The sequence below is a fragment of the Hipposideros armiger genome, unplaced genomic scaffold (assembly GCF_001890085.2).
Source record: "Hipposideros armiger isolate ML-2016 unplaced genomic scaffold, ASM189008v1 scaffold_239, whole genome shotgun sequence".
NCBI classification, from domain to species: domain Eukaryota; kingdom Metazoa; phylum Chordata; class Mammalia; order Chiroptera; family Hipposideridae; genus Hipposideros; species Hipposideros armiger.
Genome location: NW_017731589.1, coordinates 764679 through 776012, shown reverse-complemented (window position 1 = coordinate 776012; position 11334 = coordinate 764679). Strand labels below are relative to the sequence as shown.

The 11334-nt window shown below is 52.8% G+C and overlaps 1 protein-coding gene across 1 annotated transcript; it reads left to right on the top strand.

The window, feature by feature from the left end:
* Positions 1-7623: 7623 nt before the first annotated feature.
* H2BK1 (H2B.K variant histone 1) lies at positions 7624-10613 on the top strand. Its single transcript, XM_019655475.1, has 2 exons — positions 7624-7755; positions 9964-10613. The coding sequence occupies exons 1-2, from the start codon at positions 7624-7626 to the stop codon at positions 10198-10200; spliced, it is 369 nt and encodes a 122-aa protein (XP_019511020.1). The 3' UTR covers positions 10201-10613.
* Positions 10614-11334: the final 721 nt, after the last annotated feature.

The window sequence follows — 11334 nt, the reverse complement described above, 5'->3', positions numbered from 1 at the left end:
ACCCCTTCTCCCACGAAGAACGGAAGTCAGGATCTCCACAGCCTCCTTTTGTACCTTGTCATATTCTGCATTTCAAAAAAACATATTAAAAAGTGAAAAATAGGAGTCCTCTTCGTTCATAATTATACCTGCCACAGGAGCATTAATAGTTTCTTATATAGCCTTCCAGAAATTTCCTGTGTTCTTGCAAGCATTTGTAGAAAATTTCCTGTATACGTATAACAGTTGTAATCTTAACCATTTTCTTCTATAGGTTGCTTTTTAGAAAGTTAGTGTATCTTGGACTGCTTTCCATATGAGTATATATAAATCTACCTCATTCATTTTCGTGGCTGCATGGTATTTCATTGTGTGGCCATCCTGTACCTTTTTTGTCAGACCTTTTTTGACATTTAGATTGAGTCCAGTATTTTGCAGATAGAAAATAGTGGCAGTCCAATTGGGCAGGGTTTGTCAGGTCTTAAATCTGATTGGTCTGATGTCTTCCCTCGTAGGGGCAGTTGTTGTCACCTGCGTGGGGCTTCAGCCTCTAGGTTTGGGGAGTAGTAGGAGGTGCGCTTGGAAAGCTGTGAGCCTCGTGATAGTGTATGACTGGTTTTCAGGGCCACTCCCAGTGCTGTGGGTGTCCTATGGCTGACGCGAGGATTTGATCTGGAGCCTGCTCTGGCTAAGCTAACTGAGAGGCACACAGCTTGACAGACTTCAGGTCTGGAGATGCATTTTTCACGCACCTCCTCTTTCCCTCCTGCACTGTCTTCTAGCCAGGGCCCATCCCGCACCCCCTAAACCATGGGTGAGGACCCAGGGCCCAGGCTCGGGCTGCCCACCTCACCTGGCGCCTTTCCCTGCAGGGTAATTACGATCAGTATGTGAAGACACGGCTGGAGCTGGAGGAGAACCAGATGAAGAGGTTTCACTGGGAGCAAGATCAGATCGCACACATGAAGGTGGGGCGATTGGAGAGCCGAGCTCATGTTCTCCCGGAGGGTGGGGTGAGGGTTTGGGGGGGTTTAGGGGTGTTGGAGAGGCCTGGAGGAAGTGACGTAAGTTCCTACCGTCCGTTTACGATGAGTCGTTTGGCGCTGGCCCATACGCCAATCCCCCTCTGGTCTCTTTCAGAACTACATTGCTAGGTTTGGTCATGGCAGTGCTAAGCTGGCCCGGCAGGCCCAGAGCAAGGAGAAGACGCTGCAGAAGATGATGGCGTCAGGACTGACAGAGAGGGTCGTGAGCGACAAGGTGGGGTCCGATGGGGTGGAGCGAGGTGGCCTAAAGTGAGGTGATTAAGAGAAGACCTGACTTAATAAGTCCCCTCTCTTCTTCCTAGACCCTGTCATTTTATTTCCCACCATGTGGCAAGATCCCGCCGCCCGTCATTATGGTGCAGAATGTGAGCTTCAAGTATACAAAAGATGGGGTGAGTACATGTTCGGCTGGGAGGCCAGGATGCAGTTTACAAGGTATCAGCTGGCTGGGAGAGTCCCCTGTTCTGTGCTGAGCACACCTACTAAGTCACGAGGTGGGGGGAGGTTTTCAGGCATGGCAGCTGGGGTGCCTCATCCAGGGACTCAGAGTGGTCCCCTCTTCCAGTACTTGGGGGAAGTGCTCAGCTGGGCTGGCGGGTGGAGGCAATGGGTTGGAGTCTGCCACCAGAGCTGCCCCCATCCTCTGCACTCCCACCTCCTCTGCTGGTGACCAGGGAGTCTGCGGGGTTGGCCCTCCAGCCAGATTGATCGGTACCCTAGCCTCATGTCCATCTCTCTCTCCCCACCTCAGCCTTGCATCTACAACAACCTAGAATTTGGTATCGATCTTGACACACGGGTGGCGCTGGTGGGGCCCAACGGAGCAGGGAAGTCAACTCTTCTGAAGCTGCTAACTGGAGAGGTACGGTGCCCCGTGGGGCTTCCGCGGTAGGTGGTCACAGCGTCTGGGGGACCAGAGGTGTGCCGGGCGGCTACCCTGGCAGGGCCTGAGCGCCTTGGTGGTGAGAGTGAGCTATCTCCTGGGGTGGAGAGTGTTGTCACTGGCAGTGCTGAGGTTTAGGGCTGTTTTCTCAGAGAAGGGGGGAGGAAAAGGGGGGAGGGTCTGTGTGTGAGTGTGAGAGTGAGCGAGCACATGTGTGTGTCTCAGCAGTTTCCTGTTTTCAGTCAGAGCACTTCAGGAACATCTGTGCCTTTAGAGAGAGATCTTTGTTTTAGAAAGCATATGTCGTGCCTACGTCCAAGTCCTCGTTCTACAGTGTAGTGTGTTCTGTGGTAGACGTTTTGTAGCCGCCGAATAGATGTGTTGAGATCATGTCTCAGTATATCCTCCTAAATGCGTCTCAAGGGCCAGGATGGCCGTCGGTGAGGGATGCTGTAGGATCTGTTTAGGACGTTGTATGAGTCTTGTTCAGTGTGAACGTAGGTCCGTGTCCCTGCTCTGTCTGTTTCATTTCTTGTGTGCTGATCTTTTCATTTACTACTCCTGTCTTTCTAGCTGCTGCCCACAGATGGGATGATCCGAAAACACTCTCACGTCAAGATAGGGCGTTATCATCAGGTACAAGCCTGGGCTTGAGGTGGGGGAGGTCCCCGGGGTGTGGGAAGGGGCTGCATGTGCCCAAGTGGGCTCCTGGCTGCTGCTGCCGGAACCCAGAGCAGGCGCCTGGGTAGAGGGTAGAGAGTCCTCAGCAGGTAACCCAGCGGGGTTCCTTTTGAAATGGGCAGTCGTCACACCTGGTGGGCTCCTTTTTCCTGTAGCACTTACAAGAGCAGCTGGATTTAGACCTCTCGCCTCTGGAGTACATGATGAAGTGCTACCCAGAGATCAAGGAGAAGGAAGAAATGAGGAAGATCATTGGGCGATACGGTCTCACTGGGAAACAGCAGGTCAGTGGAGGGGTGTGTGGGGAAGGAGGCCAGAGAGCCGGGGGGCTGGCGGGGTGCTCAGAGGACACTGCTGTCCTGGCCCCCCGGGGGTGGGAGCTGTTCCAGACCTCCTCATCTGATTCTAGCCCCTGAGACTGCCTGCTGCCTTGCCTTTGCCCTAGGGTATTATGCGTCAGAGTACTTAGGTCTTTCTAAGGGACGGGCAGGGGCCGGCTGCCAGTCTCTGACATGCCTTTGCCCCCAGACAGCAGGATGAGCCATAATACTTGAGGGCGAGAGAAATTAAACCTAGAAAACAAGCTCCTGGATTCAGATCTGGAGTAAGGGTCCCCAGGATTGCTCTGATGCGTTAAGATTTAAGTGCTGAGATCGCATGGGAGTTATGGCCTTGGTACTGGCCAGGGCTTCTGGCTTCCAGATGCATGCTGTTCAGACCTGGAGAGACTGACGGCTGTGTCACCATCTTGCTGTGTGATCTTGGATCTTCCTGACGCCACTTTTTGTAAAACGGCTATAATATTCATGGAGGAGCCGGGGGGAGAGGCGTGTGTGGGGGTAACACCAAGTTACATAACTGTTACGGCTCCACTCAGGTGAGCCCCATCCGGAACCTGTCTGATGGGCAGAAGTGCCGAGTGTGTCTGGCCTGGCTGGCCTGGCAGAACCCCCACATGCTCTTCCTGGATGAGCCCACCAATCACCTGGATATCGAGACCATCGACGCCCTGGCAGATGCCATCAATGAGTTTGAGGGTGGTATGATGCTGGTCAGTCATGACTTCAGACTCATTCAGCAGGTGAGGCTCCTGGCTGGGGGGAGGCCTCGCAGAGGGCAGGCAGCTGGGAGAAGGCTGCATGGAACACAGTCGTGGCACATAGCGGACACTGAACACATATGTCTGTTGGATTTGGAAAAGGGCTCGGGGAATAGACGGGGTGGCGAGGACCTGATCTTTGGCAAACTTAGCCTTAACAGAAGTGCTTCATTTCTTCAGAAGCTATTTGGGGGTGTTAGCCTATTTGGCGTTGTTGGCCCAAATTGGAGAGGGCGTCGGGTAGAGAATGGGTTGCTTTTACTCCTGTCCCAAGATTCGTCAGCCTAGAGATGGTATTGTACTAAGGAAGATTTTGATTAGACAGAGGGCTGCTACCCCCAGTGTCTGATGAAAAAGCTGTCGGTCACTTCTCTGAAGCTTTGGGGAAGGTGGGGTGGAGCTGAGAGTGAAGCTTCTGAACAGACCTAGGCCCGGCTGGGAACTGGGAACCAGAATGACACAGCAGGTCCCAGCTTGAGAGGCTCCAGACCTGCTGGTACAGTCCCCTTGGCTTAGGCCATTCCAAAGAACGGCGAGGTAGTGAAACCAGGCGAGGTAGTGAAACCAACCGTGAGCTGGATGTGGGGCTGGTGAGGGGGCTGGGAGAGGCTGTGGCGCTTTCTTCCTGGAATCCCTGAGAACAGTCTCCTGGGTCGGGGTGGGGAGGTGCTGGCCAGGGTTATTAAATCTCGCATTTGCTTTCTAGGTTGCGCAAGAAATCTGGGTCTGTGAGAAGCAGACAATCACCAAGTGGCCTGGAGACATCCTGGCCTACAAGGAGCACCTCAAGTCCAAGCTGGTGGGCGAGGAGCCCCAGCTCACCAGGAAGACCCACAATGTGTGAGCCCCTGGGGCCGCACTCCTGCATTGCTGCAATACCACTCCCCAGCCCCTCCCCTGCCCCCACCTGCCTTAGCTGCACTCTGTGACCCTCTCTACAGCTGGACAGTACCTGTCCGTTCCCTGTCCTTCCAGTTACTTTCGTCCATGTCTGGACTCAGCTGGCTGTTCCCTCCAGCCCCTTGCTGGTTCCTGACCCCGAGTGATGCAGCCAGAGGCACCGAGGGTCAGCCCAAGGGACCGCACCCTGGTGACCCGTAAAGGAGCTTAGGATCCTGGTTTTCTGGGTTTTGGTGATGTTGGAGGAATACCCCCCAGCCCACCGTCCCCATTCCTTTCTGCTTCTGGTTTGGAGCTCTGGATCAGGGCCTTCGTCCTGATCGGTTTTTAAATAAGTATTTAACAGTGTAACTTTTAGACTTGCGTGACATCTACAAAGCGTCCAATAAAGAAAGAAGAAGCCATGGTCCCAACCTTCCTTCTGGGCTCGCTGGGCCCTGTGCTCCCCTCCGCCCTGCAGTGCCGGCATCCATTTCCCCTCAGCAAGCGTTGGGGCAGAAGTCGGTGCGATGGATGCAGGTGAAGACTGGTCCTCCCCGGGAGGATCCCGGAGACCCCTCAGTCTCTTGCCGATTTGAAATCGTGCCTTTTCTTAGGCCAGTGGTGCACAAACTTTAATGTCATCAGAACCATGGAGGACTCGTTAGATTACAGGTGGCTAGGTCTTGCCTCAGAGTTTCTGGTTCAGTAGGTCTGGGCCAAGACCAAGGATTAACATTTCTAACAAGTTCCCAGGTGATGCTGATGTTGCTGGCCTGGGAGCCCCGCTTTGAGAACCGGTCTTCTGGAACATGTTTTTCAGAGTGGGGTGAAGCTCTCGTGTCACAGCACTTGGGACACTCGTTAAAAATGCAGCTTCCTGAGCTCTGGAGTTACGCATTCCATTTGGTGAGATGGAGAGGTGCAGAAAAGCTTGGGGGGCTGTTTTTTCACACTGAAGCTTGCAAACCACTGTTGTGGCAGGAGACAGGGAGTTTCATTATTTTACCTGCTTACAGCCTTCACTGTCACTAGTACCATCTAATTTACCGCCAGCCCAGTGCTCTGCATAGCCCGTCTGGATCTGAGTGGCACTTCCAGCTTTGTCCCACCTGTGGCCATCCCTGCTGACACGGATTCCTCACTCCATCTCTGAAACCTCAGCAGCCATCCTTGTAGGAAAACATACACAGCCATGATGTTTCAGTGCTCGTTATAGTACATCTACGACTAAACAAAAGTCCCGGGTGGTGTCTACACCCTCAAGGAGCTCGTGATCTAGTGGGAAAGCCAACAAGGCTAGAGAACAAGGTGGCATAAATCAGAAGCTGAATTGTGACTTAAGTGGTAGGATCCGCAGAAGGATATGAAAGGGAGGGATGTTTTCCAGAAAGGCGGGGCTGGTGCTCTAACTTGAAAGGTGAGAAGGATCTTCTCAGGTGGCCATGAAGGCCAAGAGCAGGGCAGTAAGCGTCAGGTGGGAGCTGTAGCTGAGCCCCAGACGCCGAGGCCGCCTCAGGGGCTAGGACTCCTACCCCGCCTGCTGACCCTGGTTTTGCTGCTTTGCGCCCTAAGTGGGGTCGGAGCAAAATAGCCTCCGTCCGTCGGAGTATCCAGAGACTTGGATTTGGGGTAGAAGGGCATTGAGAGCTGTGGGGATAATGAGAATGGAGATAGGTGGGAGCTGCTGCTACTTCAGCAGAGGGGGCGCTGGGCTATGTTAAGAACTCCCGTTCAAGGCCATTGGGTCTGTGTGTCGTGTACCTGAGGTGCTAATGGGCGGGAGGGCTTCACAACCGGAGACGTGGAAGTAGGTAGGCGGCTGCTCTGTCCAAAACAAAAACCAATCTCAAAAATGTTAAGACTGCTTAAAAAGCCGCAAAATACATATTTCTACAAATGCCCAAATTAGCAGTGCCTTGCTTTGGGTTAAGAATTGCCCTCCTGGTCCTCTTAAACCTTAGCGTGTAAGATGTGTCGGGATGTTGGGAACTGAGTGAAGGGGCGCGTGCCCTGTGGGGTGACTGCTCAGGTTTGCCTTCACCCACTGACAGGTGATGCTTGTCTTCGCCGTGCTTCCCACCTCTTCCTGACTCCAAAAGAACCTTTCCCCCAGCCTATGGTTTTCGTGTTGCTCCAGATTTCTTTAATCCCAGCATTCACCGACCTGAAAACTGGCTCACTCATAGGGGCAGAGTAAGACAACGCCATTTAACGGCCGTCTCTTTCTTCCCTTGGTTTGCAGCTAACTTCCACAGGGACCCCACTTCCTCTGCTTTAATGGGAGCACCCAGTGTTTCTCTCCTCTGGCTCCTCCAGTCCTCCGAACACCCCCACCACCACCCTGCAGTGCCTCCCAGCTGTGGTGTGTGGGTGCCTACACCTAGTCTAGGCTTGGCATCTGGTCCACCTGCCACCTCAGTCTAAGCCTCACGGCACTGACACATGGACTCCACTCTGATATTCACACCGTTTAGCTTTCACTTCCCGGTTACATTTCCCTCCTCTCCAGTTAAATTGTACCCTTTGTACAAAACCAGTTTCCCATCCCCGTTTGTTCCATGAAGCCGCCTCTGGCTACTGTAGCCCTCGCTGACTTCTGAACTCTGTCCCCACCACACACTAGCCCTTGGACTCTTCCCTAATTGTGTCACGTGAACCTGTCCTGTCTCTTCGGCTGTACTGCAGGGCTCTGGGGTGTGTGTGTGTGGGGGGGGGCTTCCTGTGTCCCAGCTCTCCCCAGCTCTGAGCCATACAGAGCACCGTGGGTGCTGGGTGATTGTGTGGCAAGGTTTGTCGGTGTGAACAAGTGTGTAATACACTGGGAGATGGTGTGGGGGCTGGTGGAGGGTTTCTTATTCAGAGACAGGAAACCACTGAGGGAGAGGGGAGAGCAATCAGTCTTGAAAAAGATTTGTACAGAACGTGTTCTGGATAGGGTGGAGCCAAGCCCCTCCCCTCCATCCCAGGTGCTGGTCCCCATCCCCAGCTGGCCCGGCTGCTGCTAACTTCATAAAAGTAGCCCCAAGGGGTGGGAGGCAGCTGTGAGGAGGAGGATGAGCGCGGTGCGTGGACAGCAGCAGGCGTCTGGGAGCCGCAGGGGCCGTGGCTCCGGGGACAAGAAGTCCCGGAAGCGTAGCCGGCGCAAAGAAACCTACTCAATGTATATTTACAAAGTGCTGAAGCAGGTGAGCGGAGAATGAATGGACTGAGTCGGGACTCAGTTTAGTGCTGGCATGGTGGCGAGTGGCCTCACGCCATCATCGCACTTGATCTCCGGGGTCCCTACCCCTCTTAGCATCTGTTGTGCACCTGTGACGTGCAGGGGACATTGAAAGCATGCTCCCTTACAGGGCTTTAGGACAGGACGATTATGTGGAACGCTGGGTGGGACATAATTCATAGGGAAGACGCGGGTGATCACATGCCAAACGCATTATGGTGCAAATGAGAAGTGCTAGTTAGCGGTGGCTGGAGCCAGAACAATCCATGTGAACGGACGTCTTAGGGAAGGCCTTTCAGACAGGTGGTCCTCAGTCTCTGAGGGGCTCAGGGGTCAGTCTCCCTTACAGACGAGGAACCCGACGTCCATGCAGACTAAGTGAGTTGCTGAGTCACGTGGCCTGACAGCCACAGAGGTCAGGCCGCCTTAGCTCTGGCTGAGCCCCTTGAATAATTCCTGCCGGTCCCACCCCCTAACCCACAGGTGCCCTCTATCCAGGCAGCCTACCAGTGCACCTATGAGAAGCACCTACTCCTGAGACTTGCACGCTGACAGACATTTTGGGGCACCAATGGGTACCCAGCCCCCAGTGTGTCTGGAGGATCAAAGGCAGCCCTGGCTGTAAAGCCTGTGCCCTGCTCGGCGGAGCCGGAGCCGGGGCCAAGAGGAGGCAGGGTAGCTTTGTTGCCTGCCCAGCTCTCTCCCATCTGCCTAAGATTCTCACTCCGCCCTCCACCCCCCAATTAGATTGGATCCTAGAGGTGGAGCCTGTCTCCAGTCTGAATCCCATTAGCACAGCCGTTCTCAGCCTTTCACAGGGGTCACCTAAGACCATCGGAAAACACATATTTTCTATGGTCTTAGGAACCGAGACACCTCTCCTCTATCCGTCTCCAGGCCCACATGCAGATACGCCCACATACGAGTATCCGGCGACCCCTGTGAAAGGGTCGTTCGACCCCCAAAGGGGTCGCGACCCACAGGCTGAGAACCGCTGCTTAGCAGTTTTAGTGGCCTGGCAACCTGATCTCTGGGAATGTTGGTGGGGTGGGGTGGATTGGCCAAAAGGGCAGCACCAGAGGACAGACTCCAGTGTCCTGAAGAAAATAGGGTGGGAGTGGGTATTTGTGAGACCTTCAGCTTAGCCTAACGTTGGGGCTCAAACATTGCGAGGGAAGGGGGGACCAGGACTGGCCTTGCAGAGGAGAGCTGCTGAGCGAGTTACCCCTCACTGCAAAACTCTTGTCAGTGGGCGGATGGGGGGAGCCACTGTGTCACCCCGCAACCCTGAGGAGAACGGGATGTGATGACAACACGAGGGGTTTAGGCTAAACCAGCCTTTTACGGGCTCAGATTTCCTGCGGCCAGTGGAGACCAGAGGCGTCTAGTTTTGTCTCCACCATTGGCTTGATGTGTGTCATCGGGGAGTCACATCTCCCACGTTGCCAAGAAACACTTAATGTCTGCCTACTCACATTTTAGGATTATTAGGGGGTCCCTACCATTTGTTTTACTAGAGATCACCAAGCTTGTGACAGGAGAGGAAACTGAGGCCAAGGAACGTGACTTATTTGAGGTGATAGTGATTCAAGGTCCTGCCACAGAACCCAGGTCCCCTAACTCCTAGTCTGGGGCTGAGACTGTGTCTTACGAGTGTGCTCTCTGGCAAGTAATTTGGTAACAATCTACCAGGTTAAGGGCACGCTTCTAGGAATAACCTTCCTTATACTCACACAAATGTTCAAAGATGTGTATTTACTATAACACAATCTAAAAGCAAGAAAACAGACAAAATCCCTGAAGGTCCATTAAGAGAGGAATGGTGATACAAGCCAATTCTTCCACACTATGGAACACGATGCAAATGCACTCAATGAAAAAAGCAAAATGCTGTGTAACTGATTCCGTTTGTCAAAGACAGATGCTCACATGTGCTTACACAGGAACTTGATCGTGTTGCCATTTGTGGTTGGGAGAAACTTTCTCTTTTTCCACTTGGATCTAGGAGTATGAAAATGAATCCCTATTTCCATGTCTCTTGGCCCCTGGGAAGAGGCTGGTAAGGCGGCCTTCCAATCCTGTCCTCCAGCTTCCTGCCTCCCCAACTTGGGGCAGGGGCTGTGGCCTCAGGCAGAGCCTGCTCGTTAACAGAGCGGTCCTGCTGTTTCTCCAGGTGCATCCTGACATCGGCATCTCTTCTAAGGCCATGAGCATCATGAATTCATTTGTAAATGATGTGTTTGAGCGGCTGGCTAACGAGGCCGCCCGGCTGGCTCAGTACTCGGGCCGGACCACACTGACGTCCCGGGAAGTCCAGACAGCCGTGCGTCTACTGCTGCCCGGAGAGCTGGCCAAGCACGCCGTGTCTGAGGGCACCAAGGCCGTCACCAAGTACACCAGCTCCAAGTGACCCCGGGCCGAACTTAAATAAAAAGGGTGAACTGCTCCCGTGCACTGTGATGATTTGAAAAATGGACATGTGAGGTGTGAGTTGGGGCAAGGGTATATCATCACTTTTTATGGCCACCAAGGTGGAATAATACTTATTCATACTTTTAAAAAGCTGCTTTCTGTATGTACCCCATGAGCGATGCATGATAAATGTTCTAATCGGTAGTGAGCTGAGGTAGGACTGGGGGCTGGGTTAGAATCCTGGGTATGCTGCCAGCTGTTTCCATCACGCTCTCTCTGGGGCTGAAATACCTCCCGTATGTTAATTACTCTTCAGGCCATGGTTTGGGGATGCCATTTCCGGCAGCCTGATATTTTTGTCCTGTGCCTGGCATGGGGGCTGGGCAGTCTATCCTTCAAGACACAAAAATGGAACGGATCCCAATAGGCTCCTAGGATCTGTAAAGTGTTTTTTATTTCCCCCTAATACTTTCTTCCCCTTCATTTCAGAACAAATTGGTGGGAACGTTTCTGAGAGTCCTAACTTTTCTTCCCCATTGTATTTTTTTGGAAAAATCTCAAACTCACAGAAAAATTGCAAGAAAGTGCAGTGACCACTTGTATGTGCTTCACCTAGATTCACCACTTAACATTTGACCACATTTGCTTTTTCTCTCTCACTCAGCCTCTGCTCTAGCTTGTGGGCATGTTACCCATAATCTCCGGTGTGTGTGTGTGTGTGTGTGTGTGTGTGTGTGAAGGGNGATATTTTTGTCCTGTGCCTGGCATGGGGGCTGGGCAGTCTATCCTTCAAGACACAAAAATGGAACGGATCCCAATAGGCTCCTAGGATCTGTAAGGTGTTTTTATTTCCCCCTAATACTTTCTTCCCCTTCATTTCAGAACAAATTGGTGGGAACGTTTCTGAGACTCCTAACTTTTCTTCCCCATTGTATTTTTTTTGAAAAATCTCAAACTCACAGAAAAATTGCAAGAAAGTGCAGTGACCACTTGTATGTCCTTCAGCTAGATTCACCACTTAACATTTGACCACATTTGCCTTTTCTCTCTCACTCAGCCTCTGCTCTAGCTTGTGGGCATGTTACCCATAATCTCCGGTGTGTGTGTGTGTGTGTGTGTGTGTGTGTGTGAA

What these genes read in the sequence shown, in the direction of transcription:
- H2BK1 (XM_019655475.1), top strand. Translation starts at nt 7,624, where the DNA reads ATGAGCGCGGTGCGTGGACAGCAGCAGGCGTCTGGGAGCCGCAGGGGC. An exon ending in TTTACAAAGTGCTGAAGCAG is followed by an intron (nt 7,756 to 9,963) that starts GTGAGCGGAGAA and finishes CTGTTTCTCCAG; the next exon opens with GTGCATCCTGACATCGGCAT.